The 22,982-nt window shown below is 65.0% G+C and overlaps 2 gene segments (V, D, J or C); both read right to left on the bottom strand.

Moving 5' to 3' along the window:
* Positions 1-455: 455 nt before the first annotated feature.
* LOC103076450 (Ig delta chain C region-like) lies at positions 456-9,098 on the bottom strand. The segment is given in 8 exon segments: positions 456-526; positions 2,989-3,318; positions 3,507-3,830; positions 4,122-4,187; positions 5,135-5,218; positions 5,386-5,762; positions 8,470-8,596; positions 9,074-9,098. Coding segments are annotated over 8 exon segments (1,404 nt in total).
* Positions 9,099-11,546: 2,448 nt separating this feature from the next.
* The window catches only part of LOC103073404 (Ig heavy chain V-III region VH26-like), a 95,774-nt gene continuing 84,338 nt past the window's right edge, over positions 11,547-22,982 (bottom strand). Inside the window, 4 exon segments of the V gene segment in view lie at positions 11,547-11,941; positions 12,103-12,420; positions 12,684-13,019; positions 13,093-13,410. Coding sequence covers positions 11,547-11,941; positions 12,103-12,420; positions 12,684-13,019; positions 13,093-13,410 — 1,367 coding nt within the window.

Below are 22,982 nucleotides of genomic sequence, written 5' to 3'. Positions count from 1 at the left end.
GGAATGCGTTAGCGGGCAGCCCACTGGGCACAGTCCGAGAAACCCTGGGACAGGATCTGGAAGTTTTCCTTAGGGCAAAAGAAGCCATGAAAAGAGCTTAAGCCGAGGGGTGACATGATTGGCATTGCTTTCAGTTCCAACATCTGGGTCACCTGTGGGTCTAATTCTATTTGCTAGTTTAAAATTTTGATTATGGGTGAAGGTTTTCTGCTTATTTGCATGCCTAGGGAATTTTGATTGAATGCTGGACGTTGTGCACAGACAGACAGTGAGCTTGAAATAGGTTATATGTGTGTATTTTCCATGAAGTGGGCACACACCCTCCTCTGTTGGGCCGGGAGGATGAGGGGCTCATTGTTTTCACCGGGAGTTGAGCTGGGCTGGGTAGCAGGATCGTTGGCTCCTGGGTCTGAATGTTTGGGTGGGGTCAGGCCCCTCCAGTGGGGCTTTGGGATCTAAGCCTCATCCAAGGCTGGAGACCTCTTGCCTCGCTCTGCTCCCAGACACTGCTCACTCAGCAAAAGTCCTGGGTGGGGGAATCAGCGGGTGGGGGAGATTTGTCTGGGGCTCATCTGTATTCCCACTCCCCAGGCCAGCCCACGCAGATGCTACATCTCGGCAGATTCCCTCACGCCCCTCTCCTTTCACGGATGCTCAGGCCTCTGTCCACCTGTGCTTGGGATGAGGATAAAGTGGCCAACAGCCTCTTCTGGCCTAGGAATCTAGGTCAGTTGTACACTGAGTCCTCAGCTCTTCAGAGGCTTTAAGTAAATCTGATTTTTACTGTTCATTCGATCTTGTCCTGTTAACGCATGAGTGACCGTCTCACTAGCTTCCACATCCTAAGTGGAAGCAGAACCTCAATGGATGTTTAAAGATCACCTTGGCCGCTGAGTGAAGGATGGGCTGGGGAGGGGGCAACGCTGGCAGCGAGACCAGCAGGGAGCACGGAGGTCTGGGGTGGGGTCAACAGAGAGAGGCGTGAGGACTCGAGGTATTCAGGAGTTGGGGGGCTGCCTGGCTGCGAGGGTGGCAGAGGGCCGAGGTCCCTTGGCTTCACTTTGGGGGATGGGACGCATGGCTGAGGAGTGCTGGGGCCGCAGAGCAGGCCAGGAGGGAGAGGCGAGGCGCCCCATGGGAGGCAACGTTCCAGCTGCCATTTTGTAACAATAATGAGGACCACAGGTGCTGGCCTATGCTGAGCACGCTGCAAGTCTCCCCTCCTTTGGGAAGAGGTGGACGGTGGTGGGCTCACCCTGGAATGGAGAGGGGCGGTGTGGCCTACGGACGGAGGACTGGGGGGATCCTGGGGGTCCTTGGAGGAAAGCAGCAGGACCCGTCGAGGCAGCAAGCCACAACTCGGGGGGCATGCAGCTGGCCCAGCGAAGAGAGAGGCTGCAATCCAGGCTGTGGAGGGGCTGAGGAGAGGGCGGCCGAGGCTGCCTTAAGCAGGGAGCTGTCCTGGCTGCCCTCCACTGGTTGGGAGGAGGGGTTGGGGCAGGGAAGGCCCAGCTGCCTGCCAGCTCAGACCCGGGGTTGGGATGGTGCGGGCCGCGGCCTCCTGGACGAGGCCTTTCTTCCCCTCACTCCCAGGGGGCCCTGCGGACTGGCCAGGCCTCCTGCCGCCTCTGCCGCCCACCCTGTCTCCAGAGTGTGTGGCCCTGGCGGGTGGACATATTTCTGGCCCCTGTGGGAGGTGTGGGTCAAGGCTCTGAAGGCGGCCGGTCCAGGGTCTCCTGGGACATGAGACCACGGGGAGCCTGCGCTGCACCTGGGGGTCCGTCTGCCCAGGGGAAGAGAGAGGGACAGGGGCAGGAGGCCACTTCAGTGACCCAGGAACAGACAGGCCCGAGGGGCGTGAGCCGTGACAGGTGGCCCAGCACAGACGGCGCCTGGATGGGAAGGGGCAATGCTGTGAACTGGGCTGTGCCCCAGGCGGGCACTTCAGGAGACCTGCGGGGGCACAGGCAGGCGGGCCGGGGGTGCAGCCGCTCTCCGGGGGACCCTGCAGGGCCGGAGGGGGCACTGCCCACCAGGAGGCCACTGCTGCCAGGCCCGTCTGTGTGAGGGCTGCTGTCTGGGCGTCTCCTCCACTCCGAGGGGTGCCCATGGCGAGGGCCAGGGCCGTAGGCAAGGTGCCCGACCCCAGTAGAGCAGGAGCCTTCCTGTCCCCCTCGCCTTGCTGACTCGGGCCCCCCCAGCCGCCAGCATCTTCCTCTGCCTGGCTCCCGTCGGGTGGCCTGGGGCCTGGACCCACTGCTCCAGCTCCTGCTGGGCTGTGTGTGCTGCTGCCTGCCCGGCCCAGGGTGCCCACCACTGTCCCATGGGGCTGGGCTGGGTAGGGAGGGGGCGCCGGTCTGGGTGCTGCCCTCTGACGGGGCGGCAGTGGGGGCCTGGCAGGATGCCCCAGCGGGGAGGGTGAGCCCTGGGCCCCCACCACAGCCTCTTCTCGGGCGCTGTCTGTCCACTCTTCCCCTCTGAGTGGCGTGTGGTCAGGGCCTGCCGTGGGCGTGTGCCGGTCTGACTCTCTTGGGTGCCCTAACCCAGCCCCCGCTTCCAGGCATATCTGGCTTCCCAGGTGCTGACCGTGCTCCCGGACGGGCAGAGGTCTTGGGGGCTGGGGAGGCTTGGACGCCCCCAGAGGGGCCGCTGTCTGGGGCGATCACCCTCACACCCAGCCCAGGGGAGGCCCCTGCTCTGCACCCAGAGGCGGGCGCACCTTGGAGGGAGATGGCTGCTCCTCAGGGACTGGGGTGAGGGGGCCCACCTCCCACCCTTCCTGGGCCAGCACATGGTGTGTGGACACAGGGCCGGGCCCGGTGGGGCAGCTGCCAGGGCACCCAGAGCCCCCAGGGCAGGGAGGCGTGCACTCCAGACGCGCAGCAGCCTGGTCCCCGCCGCCCGGCTCCTCCTGGGCTGCCCCTCCGCCCCCGGCCCAGCGTCTGCCACCTGCTCGGATGGAAGCCCCCAGCCCGCGTGACTCACCACCAGTGTCCAGGTTCCAGCTGGTGTTGAGCAGCGTCCGGGAGGCCTCGTGCCCGACCACACAGGTGTAGGTGGCAGCCACACGGCCCGGGAAGGCGGGGACGCGCAGGACGCTCCAGGTGCGGAACGAGGAGTTCTCAGGCTGGGCTGCGGGGCGCGCCGTGGCGGACCAAGAAGGGTCCACCTCGCGCTGCCCCTCCAGCCAGGCGAGGAGGACGCCCAGCGGTGAGAAGCTGGACACCTCGCACAGGAGCCAGGTGGCCTCCTCGGCAGCGTGCAGTGGACTGGGTGCCGTCAGGATGCGGACGGCAGGCTTGCTGGGCGCCAAGGCCTCTGTAGCGAGAAGCCCGGTCACGCTTTGGGCCGGGGGTATCGGGAGAAGCCGGGCGGCCAGGGGACGCTGGGTCCCACCCCCCGGGGTCCCCTGGTGGAAGGAGGTGGCCAGGGGCACTGCCGGCTGCAGTGTGGGGTGCAGGGGCCCCGCGGCTGCCCTGTATCCCCGGCCCAGGAGCCGCTCTCACCGTGTTCTCTCTGTGCCACCAGAGTCACTGGGGACTGCAGGCCAGGGCCACTCAGCGTGCAGGTGACAGGCGTCCCACTGGCCCACAAGGCCCTAGACAGGGCCAGGTGGCTGCTCCAGCTCCAGGACCCGTTGGTGTGCTCTTTGGGCCCCTCCTCCGTGTGCCTGCTCTGGGGCTGCCCGGCCACCTCCCAGGACAAGCGGGCCGCCTGCAGGTCGCCTCCCACCGCCAGGCAGGTGAAGGTGGCCTGACCCTGGAGCCACAGGCCCTGCAGGGGAGGGTGCAGCAGGTAGACCCTGGGGGGCTGGGTGTGGTTCCGGCACTCTGCAGGGGACAGGGACAGGTTGGCGAGGGTGCGTGGTGGTCCCTGGCGCGGTGGATGGGAGCGGGGTCGAGGGGTCGCCAGCGGCTCCTGGTGTCTTTAGTCACCGCCCAGCCCCAGGCCTGCCCTCTCCCCAGAGCCACCGGCCCTTGCTGCTTCCAGAATGGCAGTGGGCCGGTGACCTCCCGTTGCCCACAGCTGGGCTGGGGTCTCGCTTGTAGGCAGGCTCTCTCGGCCGCTGAAAGTTCTCCGCCCTTCCCCGCCCCCGCCACTTGGTTGCCCCAAGGACTGACCTCTGCAGGGGTCCTTTGGATTTTCTGGCATCCGGGCTTCTGTCTGGGTGCGACTGGTGGACAGCACTGTGGGGGAACGGGGTGAGTTAGGGTCTCCTCCCAGCTCCACAGACGGCCGGCCCCCTTCCCGCCCTCTGGGGGTCGTATGCATCAGCCCCCCACCGAGTGCGCCTCCAGGCTCTGGCGGGACCCTGGCTGCCTGCTGCTGGTCACAAGTACCTGTGCTCAGCGCTCAAGGACCGTCCCCAAGACGCCGCCTCGACAGTTTAGGGGGACGGTGACCAGTAAGTTATTGGGCCATAAATTGCGACAGCCCAGGGGTCAGCCAACTTTTCTGTCAAGGGCCAGAGAGCAAATATCTTTAGGCTTTGCAGCTGCACGGGGTTTCTGTCTGTCCTCTTGCCCTCCTCCTCCTGGTCCATCCCTCTAGAACTGGAAAGGCCCGTCCTAGGCTGTAGAGATCAGGCTTTGGGCCACATCTGGCCCGTGGGCCGTGCGAGAGCCGGGCAGCGTCTGGGTCAGAGAGGCCCTCCCTTTTCGGAGGGCTTGGCTCGTGCGGTCAGCACACCTTAGGCCCCAGGTGGTTCATCTTCCACGGGAGGGCAGTCTGGCCCCAGAACAGGAGGGCCCAGCCTGTCCTCTTGAAGGTCCGCCCTCTACCCGCCAAGGCTGCCGGGTGGATGGTCCGGCTGCAGGAATCACGGCTGGGGCTGAGTGCTGACACACGCCAGGAGGGTTGTGGATGTGCACAGCTGGAGCTGGCCTGTGGGCTCTCCCTCTCGCAGTGCCCCTCACGCTGTGACCTGCACAGGTTCCCCCATTCATGTGGGGCTGATGGCCACTTGGGCGCCTGAGGTGGCCTCTGCAGTAGGTGCCCCTCAGGTCAGTGCCCTGACTTCCTGGCTCAGGCTGTGACTTAAGGACTCACGGGAGAAGTCGTGGAGGGCTGCTGGAGGGAGGCAGCTGGGGGCCGGGCAGGCAGGTGGGGGTGTGCGTGGGCGGGGGCTGCTGACCTGAGATCCTCGGAGTGGTTAGGGTGAAGCCCTCTGGCTGGGATGCCACAGAGGACACCAAGTGGTTTGGAGTCCGCTTCGATGCTGAAATCAGGGAAGCAGTGAGCGGGTGAGGGGCAGAGTGCAGTGTGGACTGGGGGGAGGGGCCGCAAGGTGAACGGGAAGGGCAGCGGGTGGGGGCGAGCAGGGTCATGTAGTGGGGGCGCGCCTGGCCTGACCCCGCCCCCGGCCGCGGGAGGAGCCCGGCTCACCTGGGAAAGGCACTGCCACGGATTTGTCGCCGTTGGGGTGCTCGACTCTGCACAGCAGGTGCTCTTCGGAGTCCTGGGGGATGCTTGAGAAAGGCAGGAGCACCTGGGAGGAGGCCGCGTACTTGCCCTCCCGCAGGACGGCCGGGAAGCTGTGGATGTTCTGGCTGCTGACACTGACGCTGTTGCTGTAGCTCCAGGAGAAGCTGATGGAGCTGGGCAAGAAGTCCCGGGCCAGGCAGCCCAGGGCCACCGGGTTCTCATCAGACAGGGGGTTCCCGCAGGAGACCAGGGGGAAGAGAGTCGGGGCAGACGGTCTCCCTGAGGACCCGAGAGAGAGGACAAAAGAGAAAGGGGGCGTGAGAAGTGTCTCTCGTGCCCTGCCGGTAGTTCGCGGGTCCGGGCGGCCCCACCTTCCCTCTGGGACACTGGAGCCGGCGCGGCCTCACTGCCCCTGGCTCAGCCACACTGCGCCCAGCCTGGGAGTCTGGGGTTGGAGGGAGGGTCTGAAGGTCACCGGTGAGGATGATGCAGACTCAGGTCCACCGGCCCTCAGCACACGCAGGTCACTGAGGTCGGCCCAGAGGCAGCCAGGACGGCCCAGCGTGACTCCCAGGGCTCAGCTGAGGTTAAACCCTCCCAAAGCAGCTCGTCCAAGTCGAGCCAGCCCAGCCAGTCCACTTCTGTGGGACCCATCTCAGTCCCCCTTGGTTAGCCCAGCCCAGCTCAGCCCAGTTCAGCCCCGCTCAGCCCAGTTCAGTGCAGTTCAACCCAGCTCAGCTCAACTCAGCTCAACCCAGCCCAGCCCAGCTCAGCTCAGCTCAGCGCAGCCCAGCCCAGCTCAGCTCAGCCCAGTTCAGCCCCACTCAGCCCCACTAAACCCGGCTCAGCTCAGTCCAATCCAGCTCAGCTCAGAAAGCCCGGTTCAGTCCGGTTTTGTCCAGCTCAGCTCAGGCCTGCTATGGGCAGCCAAGGGTAGCCCTGCACAGTCCTGAAAGCCCAGTGGCTCTAGCCGGAAATCGCCAGACCCACTTGCCTCGGCTAAGGCACCTGGTCCAGGAATCCCGCACAGCCGGGCTGGGCCCGGGGTCAGGTCCCTTTGTGCCCCTTGCTCTCTCCTCTCCCCGGAGTCCCTGCCCTCCCCTTCCCACTGGGCACCCGATTCCTCCGTGCCTGCCCCGGGCCCGGCCGGCTTCGGCTCCCAGCAGTGTCAGCCACCAACTTCCTAGGCTACCTGGGATAACGCTTGCTGGCGACTTCACATTCCCTAAAGCATCCCGCAAGAGCCTAGGCGCATTTGCCGTCATCAGAAGGAAGGCCCCAGTCTCTCTGGAATGGGCAGCACTGCTTCTGGGGGAGAGGAGAGACTCGGGGACGCTTCCCTCGGCGCCTTGGCCTTCCCGGGCACATGCCCGCGGCCCCAGCTCCTCTCACTCCCGAGTCTCAAGTGAGTCCGACTTGACAAAATCCCCTCCAGGAAAATCCTCATTAACAATGACGGGAAACGCATTTTATCTGAATTGCCGCGCACAGTTGTGCTGTTTATCCCAAAGGTCTGCAGAAAGCGGAGGCTGCTTTCCAGGGCACAGCAACGATCTAAAACCCAGAGCCGCGTTTCCCGCTTAAGCGAGGACACGGTAAGGGGTGCCCTGGTGTGTGAAGCACCTGGACCCACACAGGCAATAGTCAAAGACTGATTCCCCTTCAAGTGAAAACAAAAACGTCTCATACAGATTTCCCGGAGCAGCAAATCTGGCAGCGCTGGCAGCCTTCCTCTTACCTTTCCAGGCTCCCGGTCACTGGCAAGTCCCGGGAGGTCTTTGGCCTGGAAGAATTCCTCCAAGTCCCTTGAAAACGGCTGATTCACCACTAGCCCGCTGGCCGGTGGCGGAAGCCAGGACTGCCATCCCCTGCTCCGGGCGGTCCCAGGAGACCCCCAGCCACGGCGGGCCTGGAGGCACCCTCTCTCGGACCCTCCACGGGAGCTCCTTCCACGAAGACGCTGGCTGGGCCGATGACTCAGAACAGAGACGGCCCTTCCAAAGCGTCCTGAGTCCTTCCGGACCCACACCCGCCTGCGTCTCCTCAATCCACCAACCAACACGGTTAACTGAAATAATTCATGATGAATGCACACATTTCACCTAAAATCTGTCCTGAGCTGGATACCTGCAAAGAGGTCCTGAAAAGCACTGAGAGGAGGGCAACCGTATCAGAATACCAGAGTGTTTCTTAGTCACGAAGAGAAAATCGACCGGCTAAAGACTGTGGGCACACTCATAGTGCAAACAGCGCTTCGGGCATCGGAGGGTGGTGTGGGATTAATTACCTTGAAGGAATACCCCATTAGAACATTATACGAATGCATTGATAAAATGCACCTAAGACTATTTACTTTCTTAAATATTTACTTTGAAAATGAATATAAACGAGCAGTTGATAAGCTAAAACTGAAATAGATTCAAATAGTGAAAAGGGGAAAAAGGAGGCTGACAACCCCACGAGCACTGAACGGACCCTCTCACAGCCTCGGAAGGACCAGCCCTGCCGGCACCTTGATCTTGCTTCCAGCCTCTAGGCTGTGAGAGAATGAACTTGTGTTGTTTAAGCCTGGCCTGTGGTTCTTTGTTGTGACAGCCCTCAGACCCTCCTACAGATGCTGTCCTGAGCTGTCAGCCCCGTGGCCTGCATGAGAACCCCCCATCCCCACTGGGGGTGGCTGTGCTCTGTGGGACCCCCTCTTTGAATGTCCCACAGCCTGACAGGGTGGGCTGCAAAGGGCACCGTTTAATCAGAAATACGCACCGGGAGCCCACTGCCAGGGGAAGGGTTTCTCTGGGGACCCGTGTCCACTGCCAGCTCTCTTAGGCAGTTGCCTCTTCAAGCCCCTGCCACCCCTGTGGGCCCCCAGCACCCTGAAATTGCCTCCCAGGGGAGATGGCTCCCAGATCGTCCTCACCTGGGCCACCTCCTCTGGTCCCTGTGCCTCCTCTCCTGTCCCACCGCCTGCTGCCACAGCTGGCCCAGACTTCTCTGCATCGCCTGGCTCAGCTCCCGTCTCCGAGTGCTAATCCCTGGCTCCCCTACCTCCTGCCAGCTGTCCCTCTTTCTGGGCCTTTCCTCTGTGTCTCTCCCGGCTGTTTCACCCGAGATTTCTGCATCCGCTTCCGAGCTCCGTCACTGTCTGCTGGGCAGCGGGTGAGGGCCCGCGCTCCTGCAGGGCACACGGCCGCTGCGCACGTGCTGGGCGCCCCTCCTGAGCCCCACCCGCACACACCAGGCACTCCCAAGGTCAGACAAGCCCTCCTGTGGCTGGGCTTGCTAGGAACAGAGACAGAGTGACAAGGCCTCACGCGGGGCTCGTAGCGGCGTCCCCGCTGACGCACACAGGGACCCCGGCTCAGGCTGCGCTGGGAGACCAGGCCGGGGGTCCTCTCCAGCTCAGCTGTCTTTCTTCCTCTGGACCAGCACTGAGACCCAGCCTGGCACGTCCCCTATGGGCCTGGGAGGAGACGCACGGCCCTTTCCAAAGACCCCTTTGGAATTAGGGTCAGCTTTCGATATACACAGCACACAGGAGTGTGGCTTGAGAAAAACCCTTCACAAGGAAGCCGTATCACAAGATAAAATGTACATATTTATTTCAAGGCCACGAGCGAGACATTGCAAAGCAGGGCCGGGCAGAGCCCACGGCTGCGGGCCCCATGCTTGGCCATGGCGTTTGGCCACGTCGGGAGAAGCCGGTTTTGTAGAGCTGGAAGCTGGAGAGGGGCACGGGGAAGATTTCAGTACAAGTGGACAAGCCACGCAGACCCCCGGCCCCAAGGTGGCTCCCCTCTCGCTCCGTCTCTGGTCCCCCATGTCCTTGGCTGGCCGTCACTTCACCTGCAGGCGACAGACACCACGTGAGTGGGGTGGGGTCCCTGGGGGCCACGTGCCGCCCGCCCCTCGTGGCCGGGCGCCCACCTTGAACAGGGTGACCGTGGTGCTATAGAAGAGGCCCAGGAGGAAGAGGACGATGAAGGTGGAGGCCGTGGTGTTGAGGTTCTCAAAGCCTTCCTCCTCGGCGCTCACTTCACCCTCTGCAGGAGACACGGCACAGTGGGTGAGCTCGGCCACGGCGCCCGCAGGGCCCACCCTGGCTGCCCCTCGGCCGTGCGGCCACCGGGAGCGCTGGGGGCGCCGCAGAGGCAGGCGGGCGGGCGGGAGGGCACGTGCACTCCCGCGCCAGCCCTGCTGTGGGGCTGGGAGCTCCCGGGCTTGCCAGGCGGGGTCTCGGGCAGGCACGGCAGGCCACTGACCACCCTATCCAGGCCAGGCAGGCGCAGAGCGTGGCCCAAGCTGAGCAGAGAGGCGACCCCGAGCACCTTGTCCCAGGAGACCTGGGGTGGCAGAGAGCACGACCGAGCAGCACAGTACGCACGGGGTGCGGCCTGTGTCCTGGACTCCCCTGGGGGTCGTAGGGCCACTTGGGGCTGAGAGGCAGGGGGTGGGCGTCCTGTCCCCTGCAGTTTGGGGTGGGCCCCGCGGCCAGTGAGGATCAGCCCCGGGGGCAGGCGGCTGTCTGTGCTGAGGGGCCCGTCCTTCCAGCCTCCCTCCCTCTCCTTCTTGGGGCCAATGGCACACGGGAGAGGCCGTGTGGGGCACTGGCTGGCTTGTCTGCCCCACCGGCACTCAAGGCTGGGGGACCAAGGGGCCAGACAGACCCTGAGCCCCCAGGGAGGGAGACATTAGGACGACAGAAGGAGGACATTCTGTGGGGTCTGCAGACCCCCTCACTGACAGACCCTGGGGTCATCGGGGGCTCAGGCCCCTAAAGGGCCAGGAGCCCAGGAGGGTCGGGAGGCGGCCTGGAGGGGCGGTGGTGTGCTGGACCCAGGAGACCTGCTCGGCCCCCACTCCCCTCCCTGCCCACCTGGCTCTGTGCCCACCATTTCCAGGCCAGTGTTTGCAGACAGGGCCCCTGCAGCTTCCTACTCCAAGGAAGCCCCTCCTGGGACAGCCTCCCGCTGCCTCTTCACAGGGGGAGGGGATGGGGGCGCTGCTGCCCTCACAAGGGCCTGGACCGGGAGAGGCACCCCTCCAGGCCACGGGCCCGCGCCATCCTGAGGAACTGCAGCTGGCCGGGCCATGGTGGGCCTCGGAGCCCGCTACCCTGGGGCTGGGGATGGTGGCCATGGCAGGAGTCCAGGATGGGCCGGCCCGTGGACACACCCCCAAGCTGAGACAGAAGGACAAGCAGAGCTTGGGCGCGACGCCCGGCAGCCAGAGTGGTGCAGAGGAACACCGCCGGAGGGGGCAGGCGCGTCTGCCAAAAGGCAACGAGCGATGATGGCTGTGCGAGGGTCGGCATCTGTGTCCATGTGTGCAAGCCTTTGCGTGTGCCGTGATTCGTGTGTGTGCACAAGCACGAGTACATCTGTGTATATGTGTCCATATGTCTGTGTGTGCATGTCTCAGTGTGTGTCTGCGTGCCCACGACTCGTCCACGAGCACGCAGGTGTGTCTGTGTGTGAGCGCCCATGTGCACGTGCCTATGTGTGCCTGTGACTGTGCGTGCATGTGTGAGTGTGCGTGTACCTATCTGTGTGTGTCTCTGTGTGTCCACGTGTGCATGTGTCCATGTCTTTGTGTGTGTGTGTGCCCATGTCCTTCACACGTGTCCGTGTCACGTGCATCCATGTCTCTGTCCATGCATGTGCCTGCCTGTGTGTCCGTGCGCACACACGTGTCTCTCTGTGTGCGTGCCCATGTGCATGTGTGTCTCGTGTGCGTGCACGCGCGTGCATGTGTTGCACACCTGTGTGCCCCCGGGGTGGCTGCAGAGGTAGCTGGAGGAGCAGTGAGCACAGGCTTGGCTTTGCTGTGAGCATCCTGCAAGGGACACCAGGGCTTCCGGGGGGGGGTCGGAGGCACATGCGGAGGCGGGGGCGAGGGCAGGAGGGGAGGGCGGTCTGCTGGGCGGGGGCAGCACAGCCATGGCCCCCGCGGGGAGAGCACTGCTCACTCACAACCGGCGTCTTTTGAACGGATCTTTTTATTTCTAATTTTTATAAAATGCAACATCTCACCCACTGACACGGTTAGTTTGCACGCACGCACGCACACACACAGCGACGGTCACCCAGGGGCTCTGGCCCCGGCCTGAGCGGGCGGCCGGGTGGTCAGTAGCAGGTGCTGGCTGTGTCGGACATGACCAGTGACACGTTGTACAGGGTGGGTTTACCAGTGGCCTTGTCCACGGTCCTCTCGGTCACCATGTGGGGCAGGGCCTCGTGGCCCACGACGCAGGTGTAGGTGTCCCCGCTGCTCCAGTCCTCTTCGCTCACAGTCAGGATGCTGTACACGAAGTAGAGGCCGGGGGCCTGGGGCTCGGGCGCCGGGGCACTGGTCACGTACTTGTCAGAGGACATGGGCTGCCCCTTCTGCAGCCACTGCACGAACACGTCTGCGGGCGAGAAGCCCTTCACCAGGCAGGTGACGGAGGCGGACTCCCGCAGGCTCAGCTGTTCCCGCGTTGGTGGCTGCACGTACACGGACGGCATGTGCTTGGCGACCTCTGTGGGGCGGACACAGTGGTGAGATCGGGTTGCGGGCGAGAGGGATCCGTCCTGGACCACGGGGAGCGCAGGGGCTCTCCTGGTCCCGCCTTGCTGTCCTCAGACCCCAGAAGCCGTGGGAGAGCCCGGGGCGGAGGGAAGGAGGCCAGCGCAGGCTCACCTGTGGGCCTGGAGATGTCGCGCTTCAGTGGCGAGGGCAGGTCTGTGTGGGTCACCGTGCACGTGAACCTTTCTCCAGACTCCCATTCCTCTGCGCAGACAGAGGCCTCACCCACGGCGCTGAATGTGCCATTGGCGTGGCTCTCAGAGACGTTGGTGAGGGTCTGCAGGACCTCGCCATTCTGGCGGGTCCAGGAGATGCTCAGGCTGTCATAGGTGGTCAGGTCTGTGACCAGGCAGGAAAGCTTGGCTGACTTGGTGAGGAAGATGCCAGCGAAGGACGGGGGGATGGTGAAGATCCTGATGTGGGGGGACGGGGCTGGAGGTGGGAAGAGAGTTGGTTGGAGTGAAATCAGGCAGAGGAACAGTGCAGCCCAAAGAGCAGGCGCCGAGTTGGCTGCGTCCCTCGTGAGCCCAGGGTCCCGCTGCAGGAGGACAGTGGGCCCCCAGCTGCCCCGCACACAGCCCCTCCCTGCCCTGGGCTGCTCTGAGAAGCCAAGGCTCAGGATGCTGCTGGCACGTCGGGAGCGCTGTATGCAGACCTGTGTGAGGGTCCCCACCCAGCCCGGGGGCTGCACTCACAGGAGCCGCACATAGAGGACACGTTCTTCTGGAAGGTCCCCTCGCTGTGTTCCACTTCACAGGTGAACACGCTCTGGCTGAGCCACTCGCTCTCCGTGATGGTCAGCGTGCTGTAGGTCCTGAAGGTCACGGGCGAGGAATGTACAGTCTCCACTGGGCCTTCGCTGATGCCAGACACCACCCGCTTCCCGTCACGAAACCAGGAGAAGGAGATCTGCTTGGGTCTGAAGCCTGAGGCCTGGCAGATGAGTCTGGACGTGCGCTGGGGGTTGCCGGAGAAAGCGTCTCGGGGGGGCATGAAGATGCCCACGTTGGGAGGCTTGTTAGGCGCCAGCACTGCAGAGAAGGACAAGGCATCAGCTGCGCCTGGCCTGACCCCGCCCCCGGCCGCGGGAGGAGCCCGGCTCACCTGGGAAAGGCACTGCCACGGACTTGTCGCCGTTGGGGTGCTGGACTCTGCACAGCAGGTGCTCTTCGGAGTCCTGGGGGATGCTTGAGAAAGGCAGGAGCACCTGGGAGGAGGCCGCGTACTTGCCCTCCCGCAGGACGGCCGGGAAGCTGTGGATGTTCTGGCTGCTGACACTGACGCTGTTGCTGTAGCTCCAGGAGAAGCTGATGGAGCTGGGCAAGAAGTCCCGGGCCAGGCAGCCCAGGGCCACCGGGTTCTCATCAGACAGGGGGTTCCCGCAGGAGACCAGGGGGAAGAGAGTCGGGGCAGACGGGCTCCCTGAGGACCCGAGAGAGAGGACAAAAGAGAAATGGGGCGTGAGAAGTGTCCCTCGTGCCCTGCCGGTAGGTCGCGGGTCCGGGCGGCCCCGCCTTCCCTCTGGGACACTGGAGCCGGCGCGGCCTCACTGCCCCTGGCTCAGCCACACTGCGCCCAGCCTGGGAGTCTGGGGTCGGAGGGAGGGTCTGAAGGTCACCGGTGAGCATGACGCAGACTCAGCTCCACCGGCCCTCAGCACAAGCAGGTCACTGAGGTCGGCCCAGAGGCAGCCAGGACGGCCCAGCGTGACTCCCAGGGCTCAGCTGAGGTTAAACCCTCCCAAAGCAGCTCGTCCAAGTCGAGCCAGCCCAGCCAGTCCACTTCTGTGGGACCCATCTCAGTCCCCCTTGGTTAGCTCAGCCCAGCTCAGCCCAGTTCAGTGCAGTTCAACCCAGCTCAGCCCAGTTCAGCCCAGCTCAGCTCATCCAGTTCATCCTGGCTCAGCCTGGCTCAGCCCGGCTCAGCCCAGCTCAGCCCAACTCAGCTCAGCTCAGCCCAGCTCAGCACAGCCCAGCCCTGCTCAGCCCAGCCCAGCTCAGCCCAGCCCAGCTCAGCTCAGCAGAGCTCAGCACAGCACAGTTCAGCCCAGCACAGCTCAGCACAGCACAGCTCAGCCCAGCACAGCTCAGCTCAGCCCAGCACAGCTCAGCTCAGTCCAGCTCAGCCCAGCTCAGCACAGCTCAGCTCAGTCCAGCTCAGCCCAGCTCAGCCCAGCTCAGCTCAGCCAGGCCCAGCTCGGCACAGCCCAGCCCAGCTCAGCCAAGCCCAGCTCAGCTCAGCCAAGCCCAGCTCAGCTCAGCCCAGATCAGCACAGCCCAGCTCAGCCCAGCTCAGCTCAGCTCAGGCCAGCCCAGCTCAGCCCAGTTCAGCCCAGCCCAGTTCAGCTAATTCAGCCCCGCTCAGCCCAGTTCAGCACAGATCAACCCAGCTCAACCCGTTTCAGCTCAGCCCAGCTCAGCTCAGCTCAGCTCAGCTCAGCCCAGCTCAGCCCAGCCCAGGCCAGCTCAGCCCAACTCAGCTCAGCCCAGCTCAGCACTGCCCAGCCCAGCCCAGCCCAGCTCAGCTCAGCACGGCAGAGCTCAGCACAGCACAGCACAGCTCAGCCCAGCCCAGCTCAGCTCAGCACAGCTCAGCTCAGCACAGCTCAGTCCAGCTCAGCACAGCCTAGCTCGGCCCAGCCCAGCTCAGCCCAGCTCAGCTCAGCCCAGCTCAGCCCAGCTCAGTCAGCTTAGCCCAGCTCAGCACAGCCCAGCCCAGCTCAGCCAAGCCCAGTTCAGCCCCGCTCAGCCGAGTTCAGAGCAGATTAACCCAGCTCAACCCATTTCAGCCCAGCTCAGCCCAGCCCAGCTCAGCCCAGCTCAGTCAGCTTAGCCCAGCTCAGCCTAGCTCAGCATAGCCCAGCTCAGCTCAGCCCAGGTCAGCACAGCCCAGCTCAGCTCAGCCCAGCTCGGCCCAGGCCAGCTCAGCCCAGCTCAGTCAGCTTAGCCCAGCTCAGCCCAGCCCAGCACAGCTCAGCACAGCTCAGCACAGCTCACCTCAGCCCAGCTCAGCTCAGCTCAGCTCAGCTCAGCCCAGCTCAGCCCAGCTCAGCTCAGCCCCGCTCAGCTCAGCCCAGCTCAGCTCAGCCCAGCCCAGCTCAGCATAGCTCAGCACAGCTCAGCACAGCCCAGCTCAGCTCAGCCCAGCTCAGCCCAGCTCAGCCCAGCTCAGCTCAGCTCAGCCCAGCTCAGCTCAGCCCAGCGCAGCTCAGCACAGCTCAGCACAGCCCAGCCCAGCCCAGCTCAGCCCAGCCCAGCTCAGCTCAGCCCAGCTCAGCTCAGCCCAGCCCAGCTCAGCATAGCTCAGCACAGCCCAGCCCAGCTCAGCCCAGCTCAGCACAGCTCAGCACAGCCCAGCCCAGCTCAGCGCAGCCCAGCCCAGCTCAGCGCAGCCCAGCCCAGCTCAGCGCAGCCCAGCCCAGCTCAGCGCAGCCCAGCCCAGCTCAGCGCAGCCCAGCCCAGCTCAGCGCAGCCCAGCCCAGCTCAGCGCAGCCCAGCCCAGCTCAGCGCAGCCCAGCCCAGCTCAGCGCAGCCCAGCCCAGCTCAGCGCAGCCCAGCCCAGCTCAGCGCAGCCCAGCCCAGCTCAGCGCAGCCCAGCCCAGCTCAGCGCAGCCCAGCCCAGCTCAGCGCAGCCCAGCCCAGCTCAGCGCAGCCCAGCCCAGCTCAGCGCAGCCCAGCCCAGCTCAGCGCAGCCCAGCCCAGCTCAGCGCAGCCCAGCCCAGCTCAGCGCAGCCCAGCCCAGCTCAGCGCAGCCCAGCCCAGCTCAGCGCAGCCCAGCCCAGCTCAGCGCAGCCCAGCCCAGCTCAGCGCAGCCCAGCCCAGCTCAGCGCAGCCCAGCCCAGCTCAGCGCAGCCCAGCCCAGCTCAGCGCAGCCCAGCCCAGCTCAGCGCAGCCCAGCCCAGCTCAGCGCAGCCCAGCCCAGCTCAGCGCAGCCCAGCCCAGCTCAGCGCAGCCCAGCCCAGCTCAGCGCAGCCCAGCCCAGCTCAGCGCAGCCCAGCCCAGCTCAGCGCAGCCCAGCCCAGCTCAGCGCAGCCCAGCCCAGCTCAGCGCAGCCCAGCCCAGCTCAGCGCAGCCCAGCCCAGCTCAGCGCAGCCCAGCCCAGCTCAGCGCAGCCCAGCCCAGCTCAGCGCAGCCCAGCCCAGCTCAGCGCAGCCCAGCCCAGCTCAGCGCAGCCCAGCCCAGCTCAGCGCAGCCCAGCCCAGCTCAGCGCAGCCCAGCCCAGCTCAGCGCAGCCCAGCCCAGCTCAGCGCAGCCCAGCCCAGCTCAGCGCAGCCCAGCCCAGCTCAGCGCAGCCCAGCCCAGCTCAGCGCAGCCCAGCCCAGCTCAGCGCAGCCCAGCCCAGCTCAGCGCAGCCCAGCCCAGCTCAGCGCAGCCCAGCCCAGCTCAGCGCAGCCCAGCCCAGCTCAGCGCAGCCCAGCCCAGCTCAGCGCAGCCCAGCCCAGCTCAGCGCAGCCCAGCCCAGCTCAGCGCAGCCCAGCCCAGCTCAGCGCAGCCCAGCCCAGCTCAGCGCAGCCCAGCCCAGCTCAGCGCAGCCCAGCCCAGCTCAGCGCAGCCCAGCCCAGCTCAGCGCAGCCCAGCCCAGCTCAGCGCAGCCCAGCCCAGCTCAGCGCAGCCCAGCCCAGCTCAGCGCAGCCCAGCCCAGCTCAGCGCAGCCCAGCCCAGCTCAGCGCAGCCCAGCCCAGCTCAGCGCAGCCCAGCCCAGCTCAGCGCAGCCCAGCCCAGCTCAGCGCAGCCCAGCCCAGCTCAGCGCAGCCCAGCCCAGCTCAGCGCAGCCCAGCCCAGCTCAGCGCAGCCCAGCCCAGCTCAGCGCAGCCCAGCCCAGCTCAGCGCAGCCCAGCCCAGCTCAGCGCAGCCCAGCCCAGCTCAGCGCAGCCCAGCCCAGCTCAGCGCAGCCCAGCCCAGCTCAGCGCAGCCCAGCCCAGCTCAGCGCAGCCCAGCCCAGCTCAGCGCAGCCCAGCCCAGCTCAGCGCAGCCCAGCCCAGCTCAGCGCAGCCCAGCCCAGCTCAGCGCAGCCCAGCCCAGCTCAGCGCAGCCCAGCCCAGCTCAGCGCAGCCCAGCCCAGCTCAGCGCAGCCCAGCCCAGCTCAGCGCAGCCCAGCCCAGCTCAGCGCAGCCCAGCCCAGCTCAGCGCAGCCCAGCCCAGCTCAGCGCAGCCCAGCCCAGCTCAGCGCAGCCCAGCCCAGCTCAGCGCAGCCCAGCCCAGCTCAGCGCAGCCCAGCCCAGCTCAGCGCAGCCCAGCCCAGCTCAGCGCAGCCCAGCCCAGCTCAGCGCAGCCCAGCCCAGCTCAGCGCAGCCCAGCCCAGCTCAGCGCAGCCCAGCCCAGCTCAGCGCAGCCCAGCCCAGCTCAGCGCAGCCCAGCCCAGCTCAGCGCAGCCCAGCCCAGCTCAGCGCAGCCCAGCCCAGCTCAGCGCAGCCCAGCCCAGCTCAGCGCAGCCCAGCCCAGCTCAGCGCAGCCCAGCCCAGCTCAGCGCAGCCCAGCCCAGCTCAGCGCAGCCCAGCCCAGCTCAGCGCAGCCCAGCCCAGCTCAGCGCAGCCCAGCCCAGCTCAGCGCAGCCCAGCCCAGCTCAGCGCAGCCCAGCCCAGCTCAGCGCAGCCCAGCCCAGCTCAGCGCAGCCCAGCCCAGCTCAGCGCAGCCCAGCCCAGCTCAGCGCAGCCCAGCCCAGCTCAGCGCAGCCCAGCCCAGCTCAGCGCAGCCCAGCCCAGCTCAGCGCAGCCCAGCCCAGCTCAGCGCAGCCCAGCCCAGCTCAGCGCAGCCCAGCCCAGCTCAGCGCAGCCCAGCCCAGCTCAGCGCAGCCCAGCCCAGCTCAGCGCAGCCCAGCCCAGCTCAGCGCAGCCCAGCCCAGCTCAGCGCAGCCCAGCCCAGCTCAGCGCAGCCCAGCCCAGCTCAGCGCAGCCCAGCCCAGCTCAGCGCAGCCCAGCCCAGCTCAGCGCAGCCCAGCCCAGCTCAGCGCAGCCCAGCCCAGCTCAGCGCAGCCCAGCCCAGCTCAGCGCAGCCCAGCCCAGCTCAGCGCAGCCCAGCCCAGCTCAGCGCAGCCCAGCCCAGCTCAGCGCAGCCCAGCCCAGCTCAGCGCAGCCCAGCCCAGCTCAGCGCAGCCCAGCCCAGCTCAGCGCAGCCCAGCCCAGCTCAGCGCAGCCCAGCCCAGCTCAGCGCAGCCCAGCCCAGCTCAGCGCAGCCCAGCCCAGCTCAGCGCAGCCCAGCCCAGCTCAGCGCAGCCCAGCCCAGCTCAGCGCAGCCCAGCCCAGCTCAGCGCAGCCCAGCCCAGCTCAGCGCAGCCCAGCCCAGCTCAGCGCAGCCCAGCCCAGCTCAGCGCAGCCCAGCCCAGCTCAGCGCAGCCCAGCCCAGCTCAGCGCAGCCCAGCCCAGCTCAGCGCAGCCCAGCCCAGCTCAGCGCAGCCCAGCCCAGCTCAGCGCAGCCCAGCCCAGCTCAGCGCAGCCCAGCCCAGCTCAGCGCAGCCCAGCCCAGCTCAGCGCAGCCCAGCCCAGCTCAGCGCAGCCCAGCCCAGCTCAGCGCAGCCCAGCCCAGCTCAGCGCAGCCCAGCCCAGCTCAGCGCAGCCCAGCCCAGCTCAGCGCAGCCCAGCCCAGCTCAGCGCAGCCCAGCCCAGCTCAGCGCAGCCCAGCCCAGCTCAGCGCAGCCCAGCCCAGCTCAGCGCAGCCCAGCCCAGCTCAGCGCAGCCCAGCCCAGCTCAGCGCAGCCCAGCCCAGCTCAGCGCAGCCCAGCCCAGCTCAGCGCAGCCCAGCCCAGCTCAGCGCAGCCCAGCCCAGCTCAGCGCAGCCCAGCCCAGCTCAGCGCAGCCCAGCCCAGCTCAGCGCAGCCCAGCCCAGCTCAGCGCAGCCCAGCCCAGCTCAGCGCAGCCCAGCCCAGCTCAGCGCAGCCCAGCCCAGCTCAGCGCAGCCCAGCCCAGCTCAGCGCAGCCCAGCCCAGCTCAGCGCAGCCCAGCCCAGCTCAGCGCAGCCCAGCCCAGCTCAGCGCAGCCCAGCCCAGCTCAGCGCAGCCCAGCCCAGCTCAGCGCAGCCCAGCCCAGCTCAGCGCAGCCCAGCCCAGCTCAGCGCAGCCCAGCCCAGCTCAGCGCAGCCCAGCCCAGCTCAGCGCAGCCCAGCCCAGCTCAGCGCAGCCCAGCCCAGCTCAGCGCAGCCCAGCCCAGCTCAGCGCAGCCCAGCCCAGCTCAGCGCAGCCCAGCCCAGCTCAGCGCAGCCCAGCCCAGCTCAGCGCAGCCCAGCCCAGCTCAGCGCAGCCCAGCCCAGCTCAGCGCAGCCCAGCCCAGCTCAGCGCAGCCCAGCCCAGCTCAGCGCAGCCCAGCCCAGCTCAGCGCAGCCCAGCCCAGCTCAGCGCAGCCCAGCCCAGCCCAGCCCAGCCCAGCTCAGCTCAGCCCAGCTCAGCTCAGCCCAGCCCAGCTCAGCCCAGCTCAGCTCAGCCCAGCCCAGCTCAGCATAGCTCAGCACAGCTCAGCACAGCCCAGCTCAGCTCAGCCCAGCTCAGCCCAGCTCAGCACAGCTCACTTCAGCCCAGCTCAGCCCAGCTCAGCTCAGCCCAGCTCGGCACAGCTCAGCTCAGCCCAGCTCAGCCCAGCTCAGCCCAGCTCAGCACAGCTCACCTCAGCCCAGCTCAGCCCAGCTCAGCTCAGCCCAGCTCAGCACAGCTCAGCACAGCTCAGCACAGCCCAGCTCAGCCCAGATCAGCCCAGCTCAGCACAGCTCAGCACAGCTCAGCTGGGCACGGCAGAGCTCAGCACAGCACAACACAGCTCAGCCCAGCACAGCTCAGCTCAGCACAGCTCAGCTCAGCACAGCTCAGTCCAGCTCAGCTCAGCCCAGCTCAGCCCAGCTCAGCCCAGCTCAGCCCAGCCCAGCTCAGCCCAGCTCAGCCCAGCCCAGCCCAGCCCAGCTCAGCTCAGCCCAGCTCAGCCCAGCCTAGCTCAGCTCAGCTCAGCCCAGCCCAGCCCAGCTCAGCCCAGCTCAGCTCAGCTCAGCCCAGCTCAGCTCAGCCCAGCGCAGCTCAGCACAGCTCAGCACAGCCCAGCCCAGCCCAGCTCAGCCCAGCCCAGCTCAGCTCAGCCCAGCTCAGCTCAGCCCAGCCCAGCTCAGCTCAGCTCAGCCCAGCTCAGCTCAGCCCAGCTCAGCCCAGCCCAGCCCAGCCCAGCTCAGCCCAGCTCAGCTCAGCCCAGCTCAGCCCAGCTCAGCCCAGCTCAGCCCAGCCCAGCCCAGCTCAGCTCAGTTCAGCTCAGCCCAGCCCAGCCTAGCCCAGCTAAGCACAGCTCAGTTCAGCTCAGCTCAGCTCAGCTCAGCTCAGCCTGACTCAGCTCAGCCTGGCTCAGCACAGCACAGCCCAGATCAGCCCAGCTCAGCTCGGCTCAGCACAGGTCAGCCCAGCTCAGCCCAGCTCAGCCCAGCCCAGCTGATCCCAGCTCAGCCCAGCTCAGCCCAGCCCAGCTCAGCTTAGCCCAGCTCAGCCCAGTTCAGCCCCGCTCAGCCCGGCTCAACACTGGTCAGCCCAGCTCAACCCAGCCCAGTTCAGCTCAGCCCAGCTCAGGCCAGCTCAGACCAGATTAACCCAGTTCAGTCCAGTAAAGACCACCTCAGCGCAGCCCAGCCCAGCTCAGCTCAGCCCAGTTCAGCCCCACTCAGCCCCACTAAACCCGGCTCAGCTCAGTCCAATCCAGCTCAGCTCAGAAAGCCCGGTTCAGTCCGGTTTTGTCCAGCTCAGCTCAGGCCTGCTATGGGCAGCCAAGGGTAGCCCTGCACAGTCCTGAAAGCCCAGTGGCTCTAGCCGGAAATCGCCAGACCCACTTGCCTCGGCTAAGGCACCTGGTCCAGGAATCCCGCACAGCCGGGCTGGGCCCGGGGTCAGGTCCCTTTGTGCCCCTTGCTCTCTCCTCTCCCCGGAGTCCCTGCCCTCCCCTTCCCACTGGGCACCCGATTCCTCCGTGCCTGCCCCGGGCCCGGCCGGCTTCGGCTCCCAGCAGTGTCAGCCACCAACTTCCTAGGCTACCTGGGATAACGCTTGCTGGCGACTTCACATTCCCTAAAGCATCCCGCAAGAGCCTAGGCGCATTTGCCGTCATCAGAAGGAAGGCCCCAGTCTCTCTGGAATGGGCAGCACTGCTTCTGGGGGAGAGGAGAGACTCGGGGACGCTTCCCTCGGCGCCTTGGCCTTCCCGGGCACATGCCCGCGGCCCCAGCTCCTCTCACTCCCGAGTCTCAAGTGAGTCCGACTTGACAAAATCCCCTCCAGGAAAATCCTCATTAACAATGACGGGAAACGCATTTTATCTGAATTGCCGCGCACAGTTGTGCTGTTTATCCCAAAGGTCTGCAGAAAGCGGAGGCTGCTTTCCAGGGCACAGCAACGATCTAAAACCCAGAGCCGCGTTTCCCGCTTAAGCGAGGACACGGTAAGGGGTGCCCTGGTGTGTGAAGCACCTGGACCCACACAGGCAATAGTCAAAGACTGATTCCCCTTCAAGTGAAAACAAAAACGTCTCATACAGATTTCCCGGAGCAGCAAATCTGGCAGCGCTGGCAGCCTTCCTCTTACCTTTCCAGGCTCCCGGTCACTGGCAAGTCCCGGGAGGTCTTTGGCCTGGAAGAATTCCTCCAAGTCCCTTGAAAACGGCTGATTCACCACTAGCCCGCTGGCCGGTGGCGGAAGCCAGGACTGCCATCCCCTGCTCCGGGCGGTCCCAGGAGACCCCCAGCCACGGCGGGCCTGGAGGCACCCTCTCTCGGACCCTCCACGGGAGCTCCTTCCACGAAGACGCTGGCTGGGCCGATGACTCAGAACAGAGACGGCCCTTCCAAAGCGTCCTGAGTCCTTCCGGACCCACACCCGCCTGCGTCTCCTCAATCCACCAACCAACACGGTTAACTGAAATAATTCATGATGAATGCACACATTTCACCTAAAATCTGTCCTGAGCTGGATACCTGCAAAGAGGTCCTGAAAAGCACTGAGAGGAGGGCAACCGTATCAGAATACCAGAGTGTTTCTTAGTCACGAAGAGAAAATCGACCGGCTAAAGACTGTGGGCACACTCATAGTGCAAACAGCGCTTCGGGCATCGGAGGGTGGTGTGGGATTAATTACCTTGAAGGAATACCCCATTAGAACATTATACGAATGCATTGATAAAATGCACCTAAGACTATTTACTTTCTTAAATATTTACTTTGAAAATGAATATAAACGAGCAGTTGATAAGCTAAAACTGAAATAGATTCAAATAGTGAAAAGGGGAACCTTCTAGTTTCTGTCAACATCTTTGCCTTAATTTAGAAATGCAAATTTTCCAGGTGTTGCGTTCAGTGGAACATTTTCAGTTTTGTGGGCTGAGCAACACCCTCACCAAACCACACCTTGGTGGCCATGAGCTATAAATTTACCAACTGTGTTTTCTTGCTTCCTAAAATAGACTCTCGGCTGATCTGCTTCCTGCCACCTGCTGCAGGGGGCCAGCCCCACACGCGGCCATCTTGACTAACTCAGCACCACCAATTAATTAAAAAAATAAGCCGAATTTATTGTTGCCAAAACTCAGTCTTGAATCAGGGCAGGGGGCCGACAGTACCGAGTTATTACCTCTCGGCCAAACTTGCCCCCCTATCAACTCCCCAAAGACAGGATTCACAGTTGTTAATTGAATGATAAAACTGAAAATACATTAAAAGTCTCTCACATTCTAAAGTCACCATTTTCCTAATCATCAGGAGCCCCTTGAAGCATATCCTGTCTTTCAGTTTTTCATAAGCCTGCCTCTTATGATGAGCATGTATCTTTCTCTTAGCAAGTGTCCTCACAAAGCCCAGTACCTGTAACCTCCCCAGGCTCTTCCTTTCGGGGGGCTGGGGTGCCCCACTCTCACCAGGATTGGGAGACTACACGTCCATCCTCACCCAGACAATTCTAATCCTAACCAATAAAGAATTTGAATTACAATCTAGCGCAGAGCACACCTCACATCTGAAGAGGACATTTCACTATGCCTTCCACATGTGGCATTC

Source organism: Lipotes vexillifer, unplaced genomic scaffold (genome assembly GCF_000442215.2).
Source record: "Lipotes vexillifer unplaced genomic scaffold, Lipotes_vexillifer_v1.1 scaffold650, whole genome shotgun sequence".
Classification (NCBI taxonomy): Eukaryota; Metazoa; Chordata; class Mammalia; order Artiodactyla; family Lipotidae; genus Lipotes; species Lipotes vexillifer.
This window is presented reverse-complemented; position numbering and strand designations above follow the sequence as displayed.